This window comes from Oncorhynchus nerka, linkage group LG7, assembly GCF_034236695.1.
Source record: "Oncorhynchus nerka isolate Pitt River linkage group LG7, Oner_Uvic_2.0, whole genome shotgun sequence".
Classification (NCBI taxonomy): Eukaryota; Metazoa; Chordata; class Actinopteri; order Salmoniformes; family Salmonidae; genus Oncorhynchus; species Oncorhynchus nerka.
The window spans coordinates 43,237,782-43,252,163 of NC_088402.1; the positions used below are offsets into that span (position 1 = coordinate 43,237,782).

The window sequence follows — 14,382 nt, forward strand, 5'->3', positions numbered from 1 at the left end:
TGATCACTTTTTAATGTTGGTGGTTTCTTTGTTTTTAAGGTACTACGCTGCTATAGATGCCAAAAAGGAACGCACCAGTAAACACACACAGTCTTTTGGGACGAAAAATCCATCTCAGAACACTACAGCTAGTCAGGTACAGAATATCACCCCTAGTCTCTCTGGGCTCTATCTTAACAAACCTAACACAATGGTAAATCTAAGCGTTGGCAGTAGCGCTAGAGGTTCGGAGGGGGGTGTCAGAAATATTGTTGCTATTTTCACAACCGTAATTGTGGGCGCAGTTCCTTGCGGCGGCGGCGCGAAACAGCTGGGTTTTGATGAGTAAACAAGTTGTAGGTGTGTCGAGGCTTGCCCCCTCACTGGTCAATCAGAACCTGCTTCATGGCTAAATATGTGGTTGCTTCACGTTGTATATTTACGGTCTTTCATGTATTGTGTTGTCATCAACTCCAATTCGAAATGTTAGTCCGTTATAGCCTAGTATGTTAAATAGCCTGGCCCATATTTTCACAATATTTTGAGCATGTTTGCAGTCCAATCAAATTCAAATAAAAACGAAACAACAACTTCTTTCAAATAGGCTATGTCTAAATACAGTTGCAGGCACCGTAATTGCTCCCCGTGGACGTATAATACAGACAAGGCAACATAGACTATGGATGGTTTTACGGACCTCCAAACTGTTCACAGGAGCTGGATAAAGATCCAATATAAAGAGAAAGGGGTCCACTCTCCCTAATACTGCTTCCAAGTATAATGTTTTATAAACATATTACAACCATCTTACAGATCGCATTCACACTTCTCTAGAAGTTGCATTTTATGTGGGCTCCTGAGTGGCGCAGCAGTCTAAGGCACTGCATCTCAGTGCTAGAGGCGTCACTACATACCCTGGTTTAATCCCGGGCTGTATCACAACCGGCCGTGATCGGGAGTCCAATAGGGCTTGGGTTTTGAACATATGAAACGGAAAACAAGCAATTGTTACAGGAAAATAACTTCTAAATACAATGTTCACCGGTATTCACAGAGGTTCTCGTCTCTCTTTTCATCATGGACATGGACACATGTAGCCTACATCAAGGAGGGGGGTTTTACACACGTCTAAAATGGAGCTGCATGGCTCAAATAATGTAGGCCTGCCTACAATACATACAGTTCATTCAGAAAGTATTCAGAACACTTGACATTGTCCACATTTTGTTACGTTACAGCCTTATTCTAAAAAAATATATATATTTTTTCCATTGTCAATTTACACACAATACATACCCCATGATGACTAAGCAGAACATTCCAGGGTTTTTCTTTATTTTGACTGTTTTCTACATTGTAAAATAATAGTGAAGACATTATGCACTTCTCTGCTTTGAGCCTGCTTCTTCCATCTTTGAATTCAAATTCAATTAAAATCTCCTTCATTGCATACTGGCCCTTTCGTTTTAGGCTACCTTTCTTTTAAGTTCGCATAAATCATAAAATGTGTCATAAATACTTTGACTTATGCAATGTAGAGATAAGAAGGGAAAAATGTAGAGATAAGAAGGGAAAGATGTTGAGACATACAGTACAGTTCCCACATATGCTGAGCACTTGCTGGCTGCTTTTCCTTCACTCTGCTGTCCAACTCATCCCAAACCATCTCAATTGGGTTGAGGTCGGGTGATTGTGGAGGCCAGGTCATCTGATGCAGCACTCCTTCATTCACATATTGGTCAAATAGCCCTTACACAGCCTGGAGGTGTGTTGGGTCATTGTCCTGTTGAAAAACAAATGATAGTCCTGCTAAGCGCAATCCAGATGGGATGGTGTATCACTGCAGAATGCTGTGGTAGCCATGCTGGTTAAGTGTGCATTGAATTATAAATAAATCACAGACTGTGTCACCAGCAAAGCAACCCCACATCTCCGCCTCCATGGTTCACGGTGGGAACCACACATACAGAGATCATCCGTTCACCTACTCTGCCTCTCACAAAGACACGGCGGTTGGAAACAAAAATCTCAAATTTGGGCTCATCAGACCAAAGGACAGATTTCCACCGTTCTAATGTCCATTGCTCGTGTTTCTTGGCCCAAGCAAGTCACTTCTCCTTCTTGGTAGCCTTTAGTAGTGGTTTCTTTGCAGCAATTCGACCATGAAGACCTGATTCACTCAGTCCCTCTAAACAGTTGATGTTGAGATGCGTCTGTTACTGAAACACTGTGAAGCATTTATTTGGGCTACAATCTGAGGTGCAGGTAACTCTAATTAACTTATCCTCTGCAGCAGAGGTAACTCTGGGTGTGTGTAGATTGATGAAGAAAAAAAACTATTTAATTCATTTTAGAATAAGGCTGTAATGTAACAAAATCTGAATACTTTCTGAATGCACTCTAAATTGAAAGGGAAAGTCAGCTCACAGTTTTGCTCCCCTGAAACTTGATGTTTTAATAAAGCTTTGGTGATTAAGATTCATTTCCAGGCAGCCTCACGAGCCAAACCCTTTATCAACAGTCTTGACTATTTGGCGATTGCAATGGGCAGGACCCCTAAAACAATTGCCTTCATTGAGAGCAGTTGAGGCTATATCAAATAAAATGAAATTGGAAAAAAAAAAAAACTGTTTTCAAAATGTTTCTAGATACGTGGAATACAGGCACCAAAAGGGCATTACTCTTGTTCCATGTGCAAATGGGCAGTGTGCTTCACAGCTGGATAGGCTGCCTCTGCTGTCAAAATTCATGCCATAACCAACCGCGTTACCGCTTAAACCAGCTTTTGGTGGTTCTTAAACATCCCTACCAGCACTGCCTGCAATTAGCACTTTGGCACTCAAATATTTCCACCCCTCCCATCTGAGCAAAAGCGAGCTGATAAAAGACAGGTAAATTACCCATCCTTGTGCAAGTTTGAAAATTAACAGGTCGAAATCGTCAATGAACATATGTTTGACACTAGCACCGCCTTAATGCCAGCCGAACATAGAGACCTCTCTCTCTGTCTCCTTTAACCTCTCTGTCACTCATCCCCATCGTAGGACTTCTGCCAGTCTTTGGACTTCTTCTCTACTTTGCCTTTTCTCCATGAGCCATCTTCTCCCTGTATCATTTCTTTACTCTTTCCCTCTCGCTCCATTTTCTCACCCCTCTCCATCTCTCTCCACCAGGACCGGGCAGTGTGGCTTTCCCTCCTCCACTTCCTGTCCCAGCGCCAGCAGACCCCCGTGGTGGCGTTCACCTTCTCCAGAACGCGCTGCGACGACAACGCCCGCTCTCTAGCCTCCATGGACCTCACCAGCTCAGTGGAGAAGAGTGAGATCCACTCCTTTTTCCAGAAGAGCCTGAGACGCCTCAGGGGAGGGGACCGCCAGCTGCCCCAGGTAGGGTGCAATCTGGCTGGGGCCTGTTGTCTGGGAGAACTAAGATCTGCCTATCATGTTCTATTTTTCCTTGGAAAATGTTTCATGCAACCATCAGCAATGCAGTGAAATCGGCTCACAGGACTGCAGAATGATTAATTCCATTTTATAGCCAATTGTAGCACGTAGATTTAACTTTTGGACATATAACCTAGGAATTGTTGTTACCAACTCCTCCTATGTTGTAGATCCTGTTGATAAGGGACCTACTGAAGAGGGGTATCGGTGTGCATCACAGTGGCATCCTGCCAATCATGAAGGAGGTCATTGAGATGCTGTTCTCGCGGGGGCTAGTAAAGGTGAATCTTATTGGTCCGTTTTTGAATCAGTGTGACGATTTGTCAATATCTTGAAGTGACATGTCTGATTACTAGTCCCAACTTACATCCTCTACCTATGTCATCAACTCAAAATGTATTTAAAGTGCATTTAACAAAGTCTTAACACACTTTACAATAAATGTGTCTCCCTCAGGTTCTGTTTGCCACTGAGACGTTTGCTATGGGAGTGAACATGCCTGCGAGGACAGTGGTGTTTGACAGCATACGGAAACACGATGGCACCGGCTTCAGAAACCTTCTGCCTGGTACGCTCTCTTCCCTCCTCACACGTTTATATACACAACATTAAGGGTGTAATGGTACACGTATTAGTACCAAACCATTCGATACGGGGACCTCTATTCGGTCTACACTGTAAACCCGGAATAAAAATATAATACAAATAAACCCACTAGGCCTATAGGCTATGCCTACGCTGATTTCTAAGTCTCTTGAGTTTTTAAAATTTATTTCACCTTTATTTAACCAGGTAGGTGGTAACTAAAGCAACTTCAGCCTATGTGCAAGTTGTAATCAAAAATCCAAATCTTAATTTGCCGCATTTCAAAAGGTCCTTTCGCGAGGGGCAGCCGGGATCTAGTTCTTTAAAATGGCGAGTGGTGGGGTCGATTAACCAGGAGGATTCTTCTCCATCGTTAAAATGTTTGCGAACATTTTGGTTTCCCAGTAGATTACAGTGGCGATGGACAGAGAGAGTATGTCTCCACTGCTCAACGAGAATAACCTGTGCAGCTGCCAACATCTCAAACATGTTGACACATTTACGCCAACATCACCCCAGTATTCCTACCACCGGAATAGGTGAGAAACACAAATAGAACAGCACAACTTTGTCTCCCCTCTGCATTCAAGCAGCCCTTCGCGGCTGAAATTAAAAGAGCGATAGGTAACATTATGTTTATAGCCACGGATATGTGCCCATTGTCGGTGTTTGAGAAGAATAGGGAGGTTCAGCACCTTGTGAAAGTGCTCGAGGCACGTTACGAACTTCTCACACCCATTTCAGCAAACCGGTAGTACCACCTCTAAATAAGCAAGCTAAAGTTGTCAATGAAGTTGCCAATACACCCTGTGTTGCGCTTACTACAGATGGATGGACATCCAGGTCTACAGAGAGCTACTTAACAGTAACAGCGCATCCCATTTCTGCGAAACGGGGAATGAGAATTACCGTGCTATAGACACGCCCCCTTTACAAGTCACACAAGTGCGCATATTTTTCTCTTTGTTAGAAAACATTATAGCATAGGCCAATGCAATGTTTTACATATTGATTTCACACAGATATTGCACTTTATTTTAGCGTTGTTGTTGAGTAATCTTGTGTTTTTCATTTAAGAAAATATAAAGTGTTGGTATTCAATAATCAACTTCATTTTCCTGCTGTACCGACACCGAACCATGACTGCAATACGGTGAACCGTTACAACCCTACATAACATCCTTTTCATTCTCTCTCTCGCTCTCTCTGGCAGTCTGACTTTTTCTGTCTGTGTCTGTTTCTCTGCCTGCCTCTGTCGGTCTGATAGAAAAGCGGAGCATGATGTTTACAGGCAGTATTTTAAATCTGATGTCACTTCAATCTCTCTCTCGCTTTCTCTCTGATATTTGAGTGGAAAGGAGAAAATAGAATGGATGTTTTTCTACATGTTTAAGAGCTCTTAGTTACGTATGACTAACCTCTTTGCCTCTGTCGCTCTCTCTCTCTTTCTGTCGTTCTCTCGCTCTGTCTCTCTCTCTTTCTTCTCGCTCTCTCTCTCTCTCTTTCTCTCTCAGGTGAGTATATCCAGATGGCTGGTAGAGCGGGTAGGAGAGGTCTGGACGCCACAGGCACTGTCATCATCCTCTGCAAGTCAGGGGTACATGACATGGGGGACCTAAATTTCATGATGCTGGTAAGGCTGCCATCAGAATGTACTGTCTTCTTCCATTCAATACCACTACATCGGTGGACCACTGGTGGTCTGTGGTACATTTTCTTTTTTTCATGTATTTTTGTGATGAATTTTTTGGTTGACAGGACAAACCAAAACAAACAGACATTAAACACATACACATGTAACCCCCCCTATCCCCCTCTCCTTCCCACCTGCAGGACCTGGTTACTTGAGTGCATATATCAAAGTACTGATTTTAAACTGTTGAGTGTTGTAGTCCACATGCTAATATTTTCCAATTTTGCACCATGCGGTCGAGAGATTGACAGTTTAAGTTGTGCGATGTCCATGAATGAGGAAATCCGTTGCTGATGTGGCAGAATGTGTGGGGCTTGCCATCGTAATGCAACCATTCTCTTGGCTGCTGTTAAGCCGGCAAGCCAAATCTTTCTTTGCCTGTATGTTAGGTTCAGTGAAGTCATCATTCAGCAGTAGCACATTGGGAAGACTGGGGATGGATTTAGACAAAATGCTTGATAATGATGAAGCCACAGATTTGCCGAAAGGAAAGAACCTCTGGGAACTCCCAGACCATATGAGTGAAGGTGCCAGGACTCGTACCATGGGGGAAGAGCATACAGACGGGGGTTGAATTTATGTTCATCTGAAAAAGAGTCTCTTAACTCGTATGCCAAATGGTAGTGGGTAATTTGGTGATTTGTGTTTCTTGATGAGAATGTTAATGTTGTACCTGACTGTACTCTGTCGTGGAAATGTCCTCTATTTACCAAATCATGAGAGCAAACCACACACAAGTCAGAGTTAGTTATCACAAAGTCCATCTTTAATTATATGAGTTCTATCACAACCCTGTGACTCTCAGATCAATTCAGTGTCTATCAATGAATTCTCTGAGAGTCCCTTACACATTTCAACTGAGATCCTTTATATCAAAGACACACACAGCCAGACAGCATAGGCATAATTTATCGTTCAGCTTTGTCTCCTAAACTATGTTCTTTTCTCAAACTCAGAACCATAAACAAATCCTCCATATCAACAAGCATATATCAAATCCATCCTATCTTGACAAGATCACAGAGACACACTGACTGGCACACAGACATTGTGGAGCCAAGAGACACACGCTTGACCTCTCCCCTTTCTCCGGCCCAAGCAACTTAGTCTTGACATAGAACAGATACTGCAACCCCGCCACAGTATTATACAAAAATAACATTCTGATGAGAAGTAACTTACAAACATATGATGAATATAAAACATCTTACCTATGTTACCAACTAATGCTGATTATTCCCCAACAACTCCAGTCTTAGTTCTGTTTTGAATTGATTGGTGATATGTTGCTTTGAGCAGGAATATATAGCATTTAGTGAACACTATGCCCTAACTTACCCTTGCTGTTAATATAAGATACTTGATCTGAACCCCAGGGTACTCTTTAAGCACACAGAGCAGAAGGAAGCTGCACATAAAAGATACAATTTAAGAACCAGGCAGATCGTATTTCTTTTTCAGGTCTATTTTTATTTAATTTTTTCTGCCAAAAAGGAAAGGTAAGGGGATGCCTAGTCAGTTGTGCAACTGAATGCATTCAACTGAAATCGCTCTTCCGTATTTAACCCAACCCCTCTGAATAAGAGAGGCTGCCGTAATCGAAGTCCACGTCATCGGTGCCCTGGGAGCAGTTGTTGCTGAGGTTTAACTGCCTTGTTCAAGGGCTGAACAGCCGATTTTTCCACCTTGCTGGCTTGGGGATTCGTGACTGTTCGATTACTGGCCCAATACCCTTCTTAAACGCTAGGCTACCTGCCACAGTTGGGAGTATTAATGATTTTTTTTACTTTTCGCAATACAAATTGTTTAATAAACATCCATCTGTAATAATAGGCCTTTAATCTCTTCCATTCACATATCAAATTGATTTTAAATTTTGACCGCAAAAATATTTTATCTAAAAAATCTGCAACATTTGACAGTGGTCCCCCGGAAAGAAACATTTTGGGAATCGCTGCACTGCTTCAATCACTTCATTTATACAAGGGTATTACTTGGCTTACATTTCCCAAGGGTGAGGGGATAGCTCATATAATTAAAAAGGGATTGCTATTCTACTAAGGATAATAAAAATCCCATATTTCGTATTTAAATCCAAAATCCCTCAACAGTTTCCATCTAGCTCGCCCTGTAAGTGCTCCTCCATTGTACAGAACATAGGTTACACACCAATTGGCATCCTGTGCCCTATGTAGCGCACTACTTTTGACTGGAGCCCATAGGGAACTGGTCAAAAGTAGTGCCCTATGTAGGTTTTGGGAATAGGTTACCATTTGGGAAACAGCCATTCCCTGCTCCTCTAGGTTTGCTGCACGCTAGCTTGTACAGTATAAACAAGTGCCTCATTAAACTGTCAAGGGGCTTATTTTAAACCAACCTCTTTAATGTGGGACTTTGGAGTGGACTATTTCCTTCCTGAATTGATCCTCCTGTTGCTAGATCAAGGAAATGAAAATCCTCTAAACTGATTATATCTCCCTTATCACCCTCTCGCTGCCAACTGCCATCGTGGATCAATTGTTGGATCAATCTTCGGATCAATTGTTTTAGCCTTATGCTAACAGTCATTTGCTCGATAGCAGCGGTAACTAATCGCTAACTGTTACTGTACAACTATGGCCCAGAGTTTTTCCTGATCAGATCATCTGGAAAGAATGTAGGGGTCCCTATAACAGTTGTTTGCTTTGCTAAATGCTAACTGTAACTGTATGATTTTAGAAATGCTCAACTTCATCCTCCATACCTCCACCCTGTGTGATCTAGCACTAACCTTTCTCAATCAATATTGAAAGGTTCCTGCTCCATTACCTCCATTTCGTCTTCTTTCTAGTGTATACAACATAGTAGTGACATGAATTTGAATGACACTTCTTCTCTGCCGTCAAGGGGAAGCCCACAGTGCTGCAGTCCCAGTTCAGGCTGACCTACACCATGATCCTCAACCTGCTGCGTGTGGAGGCCCTCCGAGTCACCGACATGATGAGGAGGAGCTTCTCTGAGAGCCACAGAGACACACAGGTAATGTGCTACATTACCCACAAGCACTTGGGACAAAATTCTAGAGATAATGGATGACAGTTGAGGACTACCAGTTTAAAAAAAAAAGTGACTACATTTATAAAAAAAATATTTAAAAAATGGAGATCAGCTTCAATATTGCAGATGGATTGTGGCTTCCATCAATGTAATTGTCTGCATCAATAAATATATATAGAATATATCGTTCGAGCTCCTTTATCAAAGGTCCATTCAGCTTTTGATGGCAGGAGTCAGAATAGGAATATTATCTGTAATCTATTTTATTATTTATGCTTATTGATGCTCCACATTAATTTACATTCCTTTATATTTTCCTACATAAAGTCTCTCTCCAACCTGTGTTTGTATGTATTTGTGTGTGTGTATATCAGAGGGGTTGGGCAAAAGCAGAAGACAAATTCCCAGCACATATGAACTAATAATAAAAGTACATCTTATATTGTTGTCCTTCTCTCAGGCCCATGAGCAGCAGATTGGTCAGTTGAAACAGACTCTGTCCTCTCTCCCTCCTCTGGACACGGAGGGTCAGCTGTCTGACCTACTGCCGTACTACTACACTGTCACTGAGCTACGCCTCACTGCTGAGGCTCTGCAGGTACACACACAACATACTGTAAAGGCACACACATGCACCAAGACACACACCTGCCCACAGACAGACACCTATGTATAACACACACTATCTTCAAACACTCAAGCTCAAACCACATCACAAAACAACTGAATATAATTGAATGTGCAAAAGTGTCATAATTATTATTGTTATTCTTTTTTAATAATCACTAAGGTTTGTTAATTGTCCATCTGTCATCTTTCAGTGTGCTGTTCTGGGGTCTGTGAATGGGTTGAAAGCTCTCTCCGTGGGACGAGTGGTAGTGGTCAACAACAAACAGCACTTCAACGCCCTCGGAGTCATCCTACAGGTGTGTGTCTGTCTGTGTGTGTGGGCTGCAACTTTCTTTAGGTGACAAAGGCATGTAATGCAGTTATCGTTCTCCTTTCTCACTCCTCTCGTCCTTCCTTTCTTTCATTTCTCTCCCAGGTTTCCAGTGACTCAGTGAATCGTATGTTTATTGCTCTCATCATCTGTGAGAAAGGCAATGAGGAGGGAAAAGGGGACAGCCCCAACGGCAGTGCCTTCCCCCACCTCTACAACACTGCCCTCTTTACACCTGAAGGTCAGTTCATACACACACACATACAACACTGCCCTCTTTACACCTGAAGGTCAGTTCACACACACACACACACACACACACACACACACACACACGCACTGATTGATGCTCAATCTCTCCCTATTAGAGACAAACAGTACCAGTCAAATGTTTGGACACACTTACTCATTCCAGGGTTTTTCTTTATTTTTTAAAACTATTTTCCACATAGTGAAGACCAAAAAAGTGTTAAACAAATCTAAATGTATTTTATATTTGAGTTTCTTCAAAGTAGCCACCCTTTGCCTTGATGACAGCTTTGCACAATCTTGCCATTATCTCAACCAGCTTCATGAGGAATGCTTTTCCAACAGTCTTGAAGAAGTTCCCACATATGCTGAGCACTTGTTGGCTGCTTTTCCTTCACTCTGCGGTCCAACTCATTCACTATCTCAATTGGGTTGAGGTCGGGTGATTGTAGAGGCCAGGTCATCTGATGCAGCACTCCATCACTCTCCTTCTTGGTTCAATAGCCCTTACACAGCCTGGAGGTGTGTTGTGTCATTGTCCTGTTGAAAAATAAATTATAGTCCCACTAAGCCCAAACCAGATGGGATGGCATATCGTGGCAGAATACTGTTGTAGCCATGCTGGTTAAGTGTGCCTTGAATTCTAAATAAATCACGTACAGTGTCACCAGCAAAGCACCATCACAGGGCGGTAGGTAGCCTAGTGGTTAGAGCGTTGGGCCAGTAACCGAAAGGTAAAAATCTGTTGTTTTGCCCTTGAACAAGGCAGTTAATTGCCGTCATTGTAAATAAGAATTTGTTTTTAACTGACTTGCCTAGTTAAATAACGGTGAAAAAAATATCTATATCACCTCCTCATTCTTCACAGTGGGAACCACACATGCGGAGATCATCCGTTCACCTACTCTGCATCTCACATAATAGACATGGCGATTGGAACCAAAAATCTCACATTTCGACTCAGACCAAAGAACAGATTTCCACCGGTCTGATGTCCATTGCTCGTGTTTCTTAGCCTAAATCAAGTCTCTTCTTCTTATCGGTGTCCTAGTAGTGGTTTCTTTGCAGCAATTCGACCATGAAGGCCTGATTCACGCAGTCTCTTCTGAACAGTTGATGTTGAAATGTGTCTTACTTGAACTCTGTGAAGCATTTATTTGGGCTGCAATCTGAGGTGCAGTGTACTTCTCTTCTGCAGCAGAGGTAACTCTGGGCCTTCCTTTCCTGTGGCGGTCCTCAAGAGAGCCAGTTTCATCAAAGCCCTTGAAGGTTTTTGCGACTGCACTTGAACAAATGTTCAAAGTTAACATTTTCCGTATTGACTGACCTTCATGTTTTAACGTAATGATGGACTGTCATTTCTCTTTGCTTATTGAACTGTTCTTGCCATAATATGGACTTGGTCTTTTACCAAATAGGGCTGTCTTCTGTATACCACCCCTACCTTGTCACAGCACAACTGATTGGCTCAAACGCATTAAGAAGGAAAGAAATTCCACAAATGTACTTTTAACAAGGCACACCTGTTAATTGAAATGCATTCCAGGTGACTACCTCATGAAGCTGGTTGAGATAATGCCAAAAGTTTCTAAAGCTGTCATCAAGGCACAGGGTGGCTACTTTGAATATAGATATATTTTGATTTGTTTAACCTTTTCTGGTTTACTAGAGGATTCCATATGTGTTATTTCATAGTTTTGATGTCCTGACTATTATTCTACAATGTAGAAATTAGTTAAAATAAATATAAACCCTTGCATGAGTAGGTGTGTCCAAACTTTTGACAGGTACTGTACACATTTACCAATAAAGACACACACCGCAGCCTAAACACACGCACGGCTATTTGAACACACACAGAAACATGCAAACACTAACTAACAAGTTCACATAAGCTTAAACTGAATAACCAATAACGATTGTGTGCGTTCTGTATGACCTGCTGATAGGTCCCTGCAGTCACACGGTCCAGAAGCTGAAGCTACAGGACGTCTCAGCCATCACAGTCAAGACCCTGAAGGTGATCCCTGACCGAATCATCGACAACTACAACAAGAGGCAGCAGCTGCGCTTCAGGTGTGTATGTTAGTATGTGTGTGTGATACTGTATGTGTGACACTGTATGTGTGTGTGTGCGCATTCATGCATTATTATGTAGCGTATACAGTATGTTTCAGCCTTTTTGCACATTATCGCTCCACTGAGCCAACACAACCATGTTTATCTAGGCAAATTAGGTGTTTATATATGTAATGTCATCATGACCACTCAAGTGTATCCATCTACCTTCTTCTTTCGAATAGCACTCTACATGTCATTGAATGCACAGAAAAAAGAGCCACCTCTCTTGAGTCTATTTTCATCTTTATCTCCTTCCTTTCATTTTTTCTCCCACGCTCCATTTCACACAGGCTTGATCCTCCGGGTCAAGCCATCTCCATGGCAACCCAGGAACTCCTGCGATTGGCGGAGGCCAACCCAGGCGGGATGAGGACCCTTGACCCAGTGAACGACTTCCAGCTGAAGAGTGTGGATGTGGTGGAGGGCACCATGAGGCTGCGTGTGCTGCAGGACAGCCTGAAAGACTTCAGCTGCATCCACTCACCCACCTTCTCAGAACAGGTGTGTGTGTGTGTGTGTGTGTGTGTGTGTGTGTGTGTGTGTGTGTGTGTGTGTGTGTGTGTGTGTGTGTGTGTGTGTGTGTGTGTGTGTGTGTGTGACATTTTATTTTTGTGTCAAATCACCAGTTGGCAACCCCTTCCCTAATGGGATTAATTGACATAAATAAACATAATTCACTGTGATAATTCATCTTGCGGTGTTCTCTGCAGTGCACATCGCAACAAAGAGTGGGAAAAAAATAGATAAAAATCAATAGATAATAGTAAATAAGGTTATCCAAACAATAATTATATACCTAGAGCAGTAAAAAAATATATACATACTGTACACACATATACAGTACCAGTCAAAAGTTTGGACACACCTACTCATTCCAGGATTTTTCTTTATTTGTACTATTTTCTACATTGTAGAATAATAGTGAAGACATCAAAACAATGAAATAACACATGGAATCATGTGGTAACCAGAAAAGTGTTTAACAAATCAAAATATATTTTATGTTTGCCTTGATGACAGCTTTGCACACTCTTGGCATTCTCTCAACCAGAAACTAAATATTTGTATAATGTAATTATAGGTAGCCCTTTTTCTTTATCTAAATATTCCGCAAATGGAAATAAACAATGGACAATAAACTATTTCACTTTCTCCTCATCGCTCAGCCACATAATGCCAGGGTATGTCTGTTGGGCTTTCTGGAATAAGAGCAAGTGTCTATCGTGGTAGCAAGAGCAAGAGGATAAAGTTAGTTTTATTCTCCATTTCTTTGAGGTCACAATAACAACATAGTCTTTCCTCTTCCATTTCACCACAATACCGACCTGTTTCAATACGCAGAGTCAATATCCCTGATCTTACCTGTGCACATAGTGATCTCTTGCTATTAGGTAGGTTATACATAATCTCAGCCCACCCCACCTATCACCATAGACCTCAGCTCTTTAATCCCGCCCCTCAGCCACTCTCATCCCACCCCACCGATCACCATAGACCACCCTTGTTTGGTTTCCATGTGCTATATATTTTTCAATTGGGATGTTTTGCATAATTTTTTAACCTTTCTAATCGAATAGTATGCACAGATTCTGAGCTAAAAATGAAAACCTTTCCTACCAGTATTATTATATTATTTATTGTCTGACTATGGCTTTCCAAAATGCCCAACACTGCTATTTGTGTGATTTATTTAAATGTATTTTTTGAACCATTCCTGAACCTGTGACCAGAAACAAGCTACATAATAGGGTCAATACCAAAAAAAAAAATATTGATTCTGTCTCTTTGCAGCAAAATCTACAGAGCTGAGATTGTTGTATGTCCCATATATATAGCATTCTGTTGGTAGCAAGAATCTTATATAATAATTTAAATAGAAAAACTCTTAGTGTTGAATCAAGTGTAGTTTTTTGTACCAGTTTATAAACCATATGCCATGGAATTGGTACATTGAAAATCTCTTCATTTAATTTGCAACCTGTATGGCGCAGCTGTCAACATTTTTGTCCTCAAATGAAACTGGTATATTTTTCTATTTATGCCAGTTCCTTTCAGGCAATTTGTGTTTTTAGTATATGACAGGCAAACAAGTTCCCTACCTTCTCCCTCTTCCACCTGCCATTTTTGTGGTAGTGCTGTAATCAGTTGGTAGTAAATTTGGATTGAGCAGATATTCCCATATATTTATGATAACTACATATGTGACATCTCCATTTATATTCATAATATCATTAATAAATATATATATATATATATATATTTTTTTTTTTAAATGTTTAAATCTCCATAAAGCCTGGGATCGAACCCGGGTCTGTAGTGAATGTTCAAGCACTGCG

General features: G+C 41.5%; 1 protein-coding gene across 1 annotated transcript in view; it reads left to right on the forward strand.

Annotated features, from left to right (window-relative positions):
• Window positions 1-14,382, forward strand: part of LOC115131727 (superkiller complex protein 2-like) — a 32,472-nt gene that overhangs the window by 9,559 nt on the left and 8,531 nt on the right. Inside the window, exons 15-25 of the mRNA XM_029663672.2 lie at window positions 40-136; window positions 3,153-3,365; window positions 3,593-3,703; window positions 3,879-3,990; window positions 5,522-5,640; window positions 8,587-8,718; window positions 9,197-9,334; window positions 9,558-9,662; window positions 9,782-9,917; window positions 11,875-12,001; window positions 12,337-12,547. Coding sequence (XP_029519532.1) covers window positions 40-136; window positions 3,153-3,365; window positions 3,593-3,703; window positions 3,879-3,990; window positions 5,522-5,640; window positions 8,587-8,718; window positions 9,197-9,334; window positions 9,558-9,662; window positions 9,782-9,917; window positions 11,875-12,001; window positions 12,337-12,547 — 1,501 coding nt within the window. The remainder of the gene's footprint in view (window positions 1-39; window positions 137-3,152; window positions 3,366-3,592; window positions 3,704-3,878; window positions 3,991-5,521; window positions 5,641-8,586; window positions 8,719-9,196; window positions 9,335-9,557; window positions 9,663-9,781; window positions 9,918-11,874; window positions 12,002-12,336; window positions 12,548-14,382) is intronic.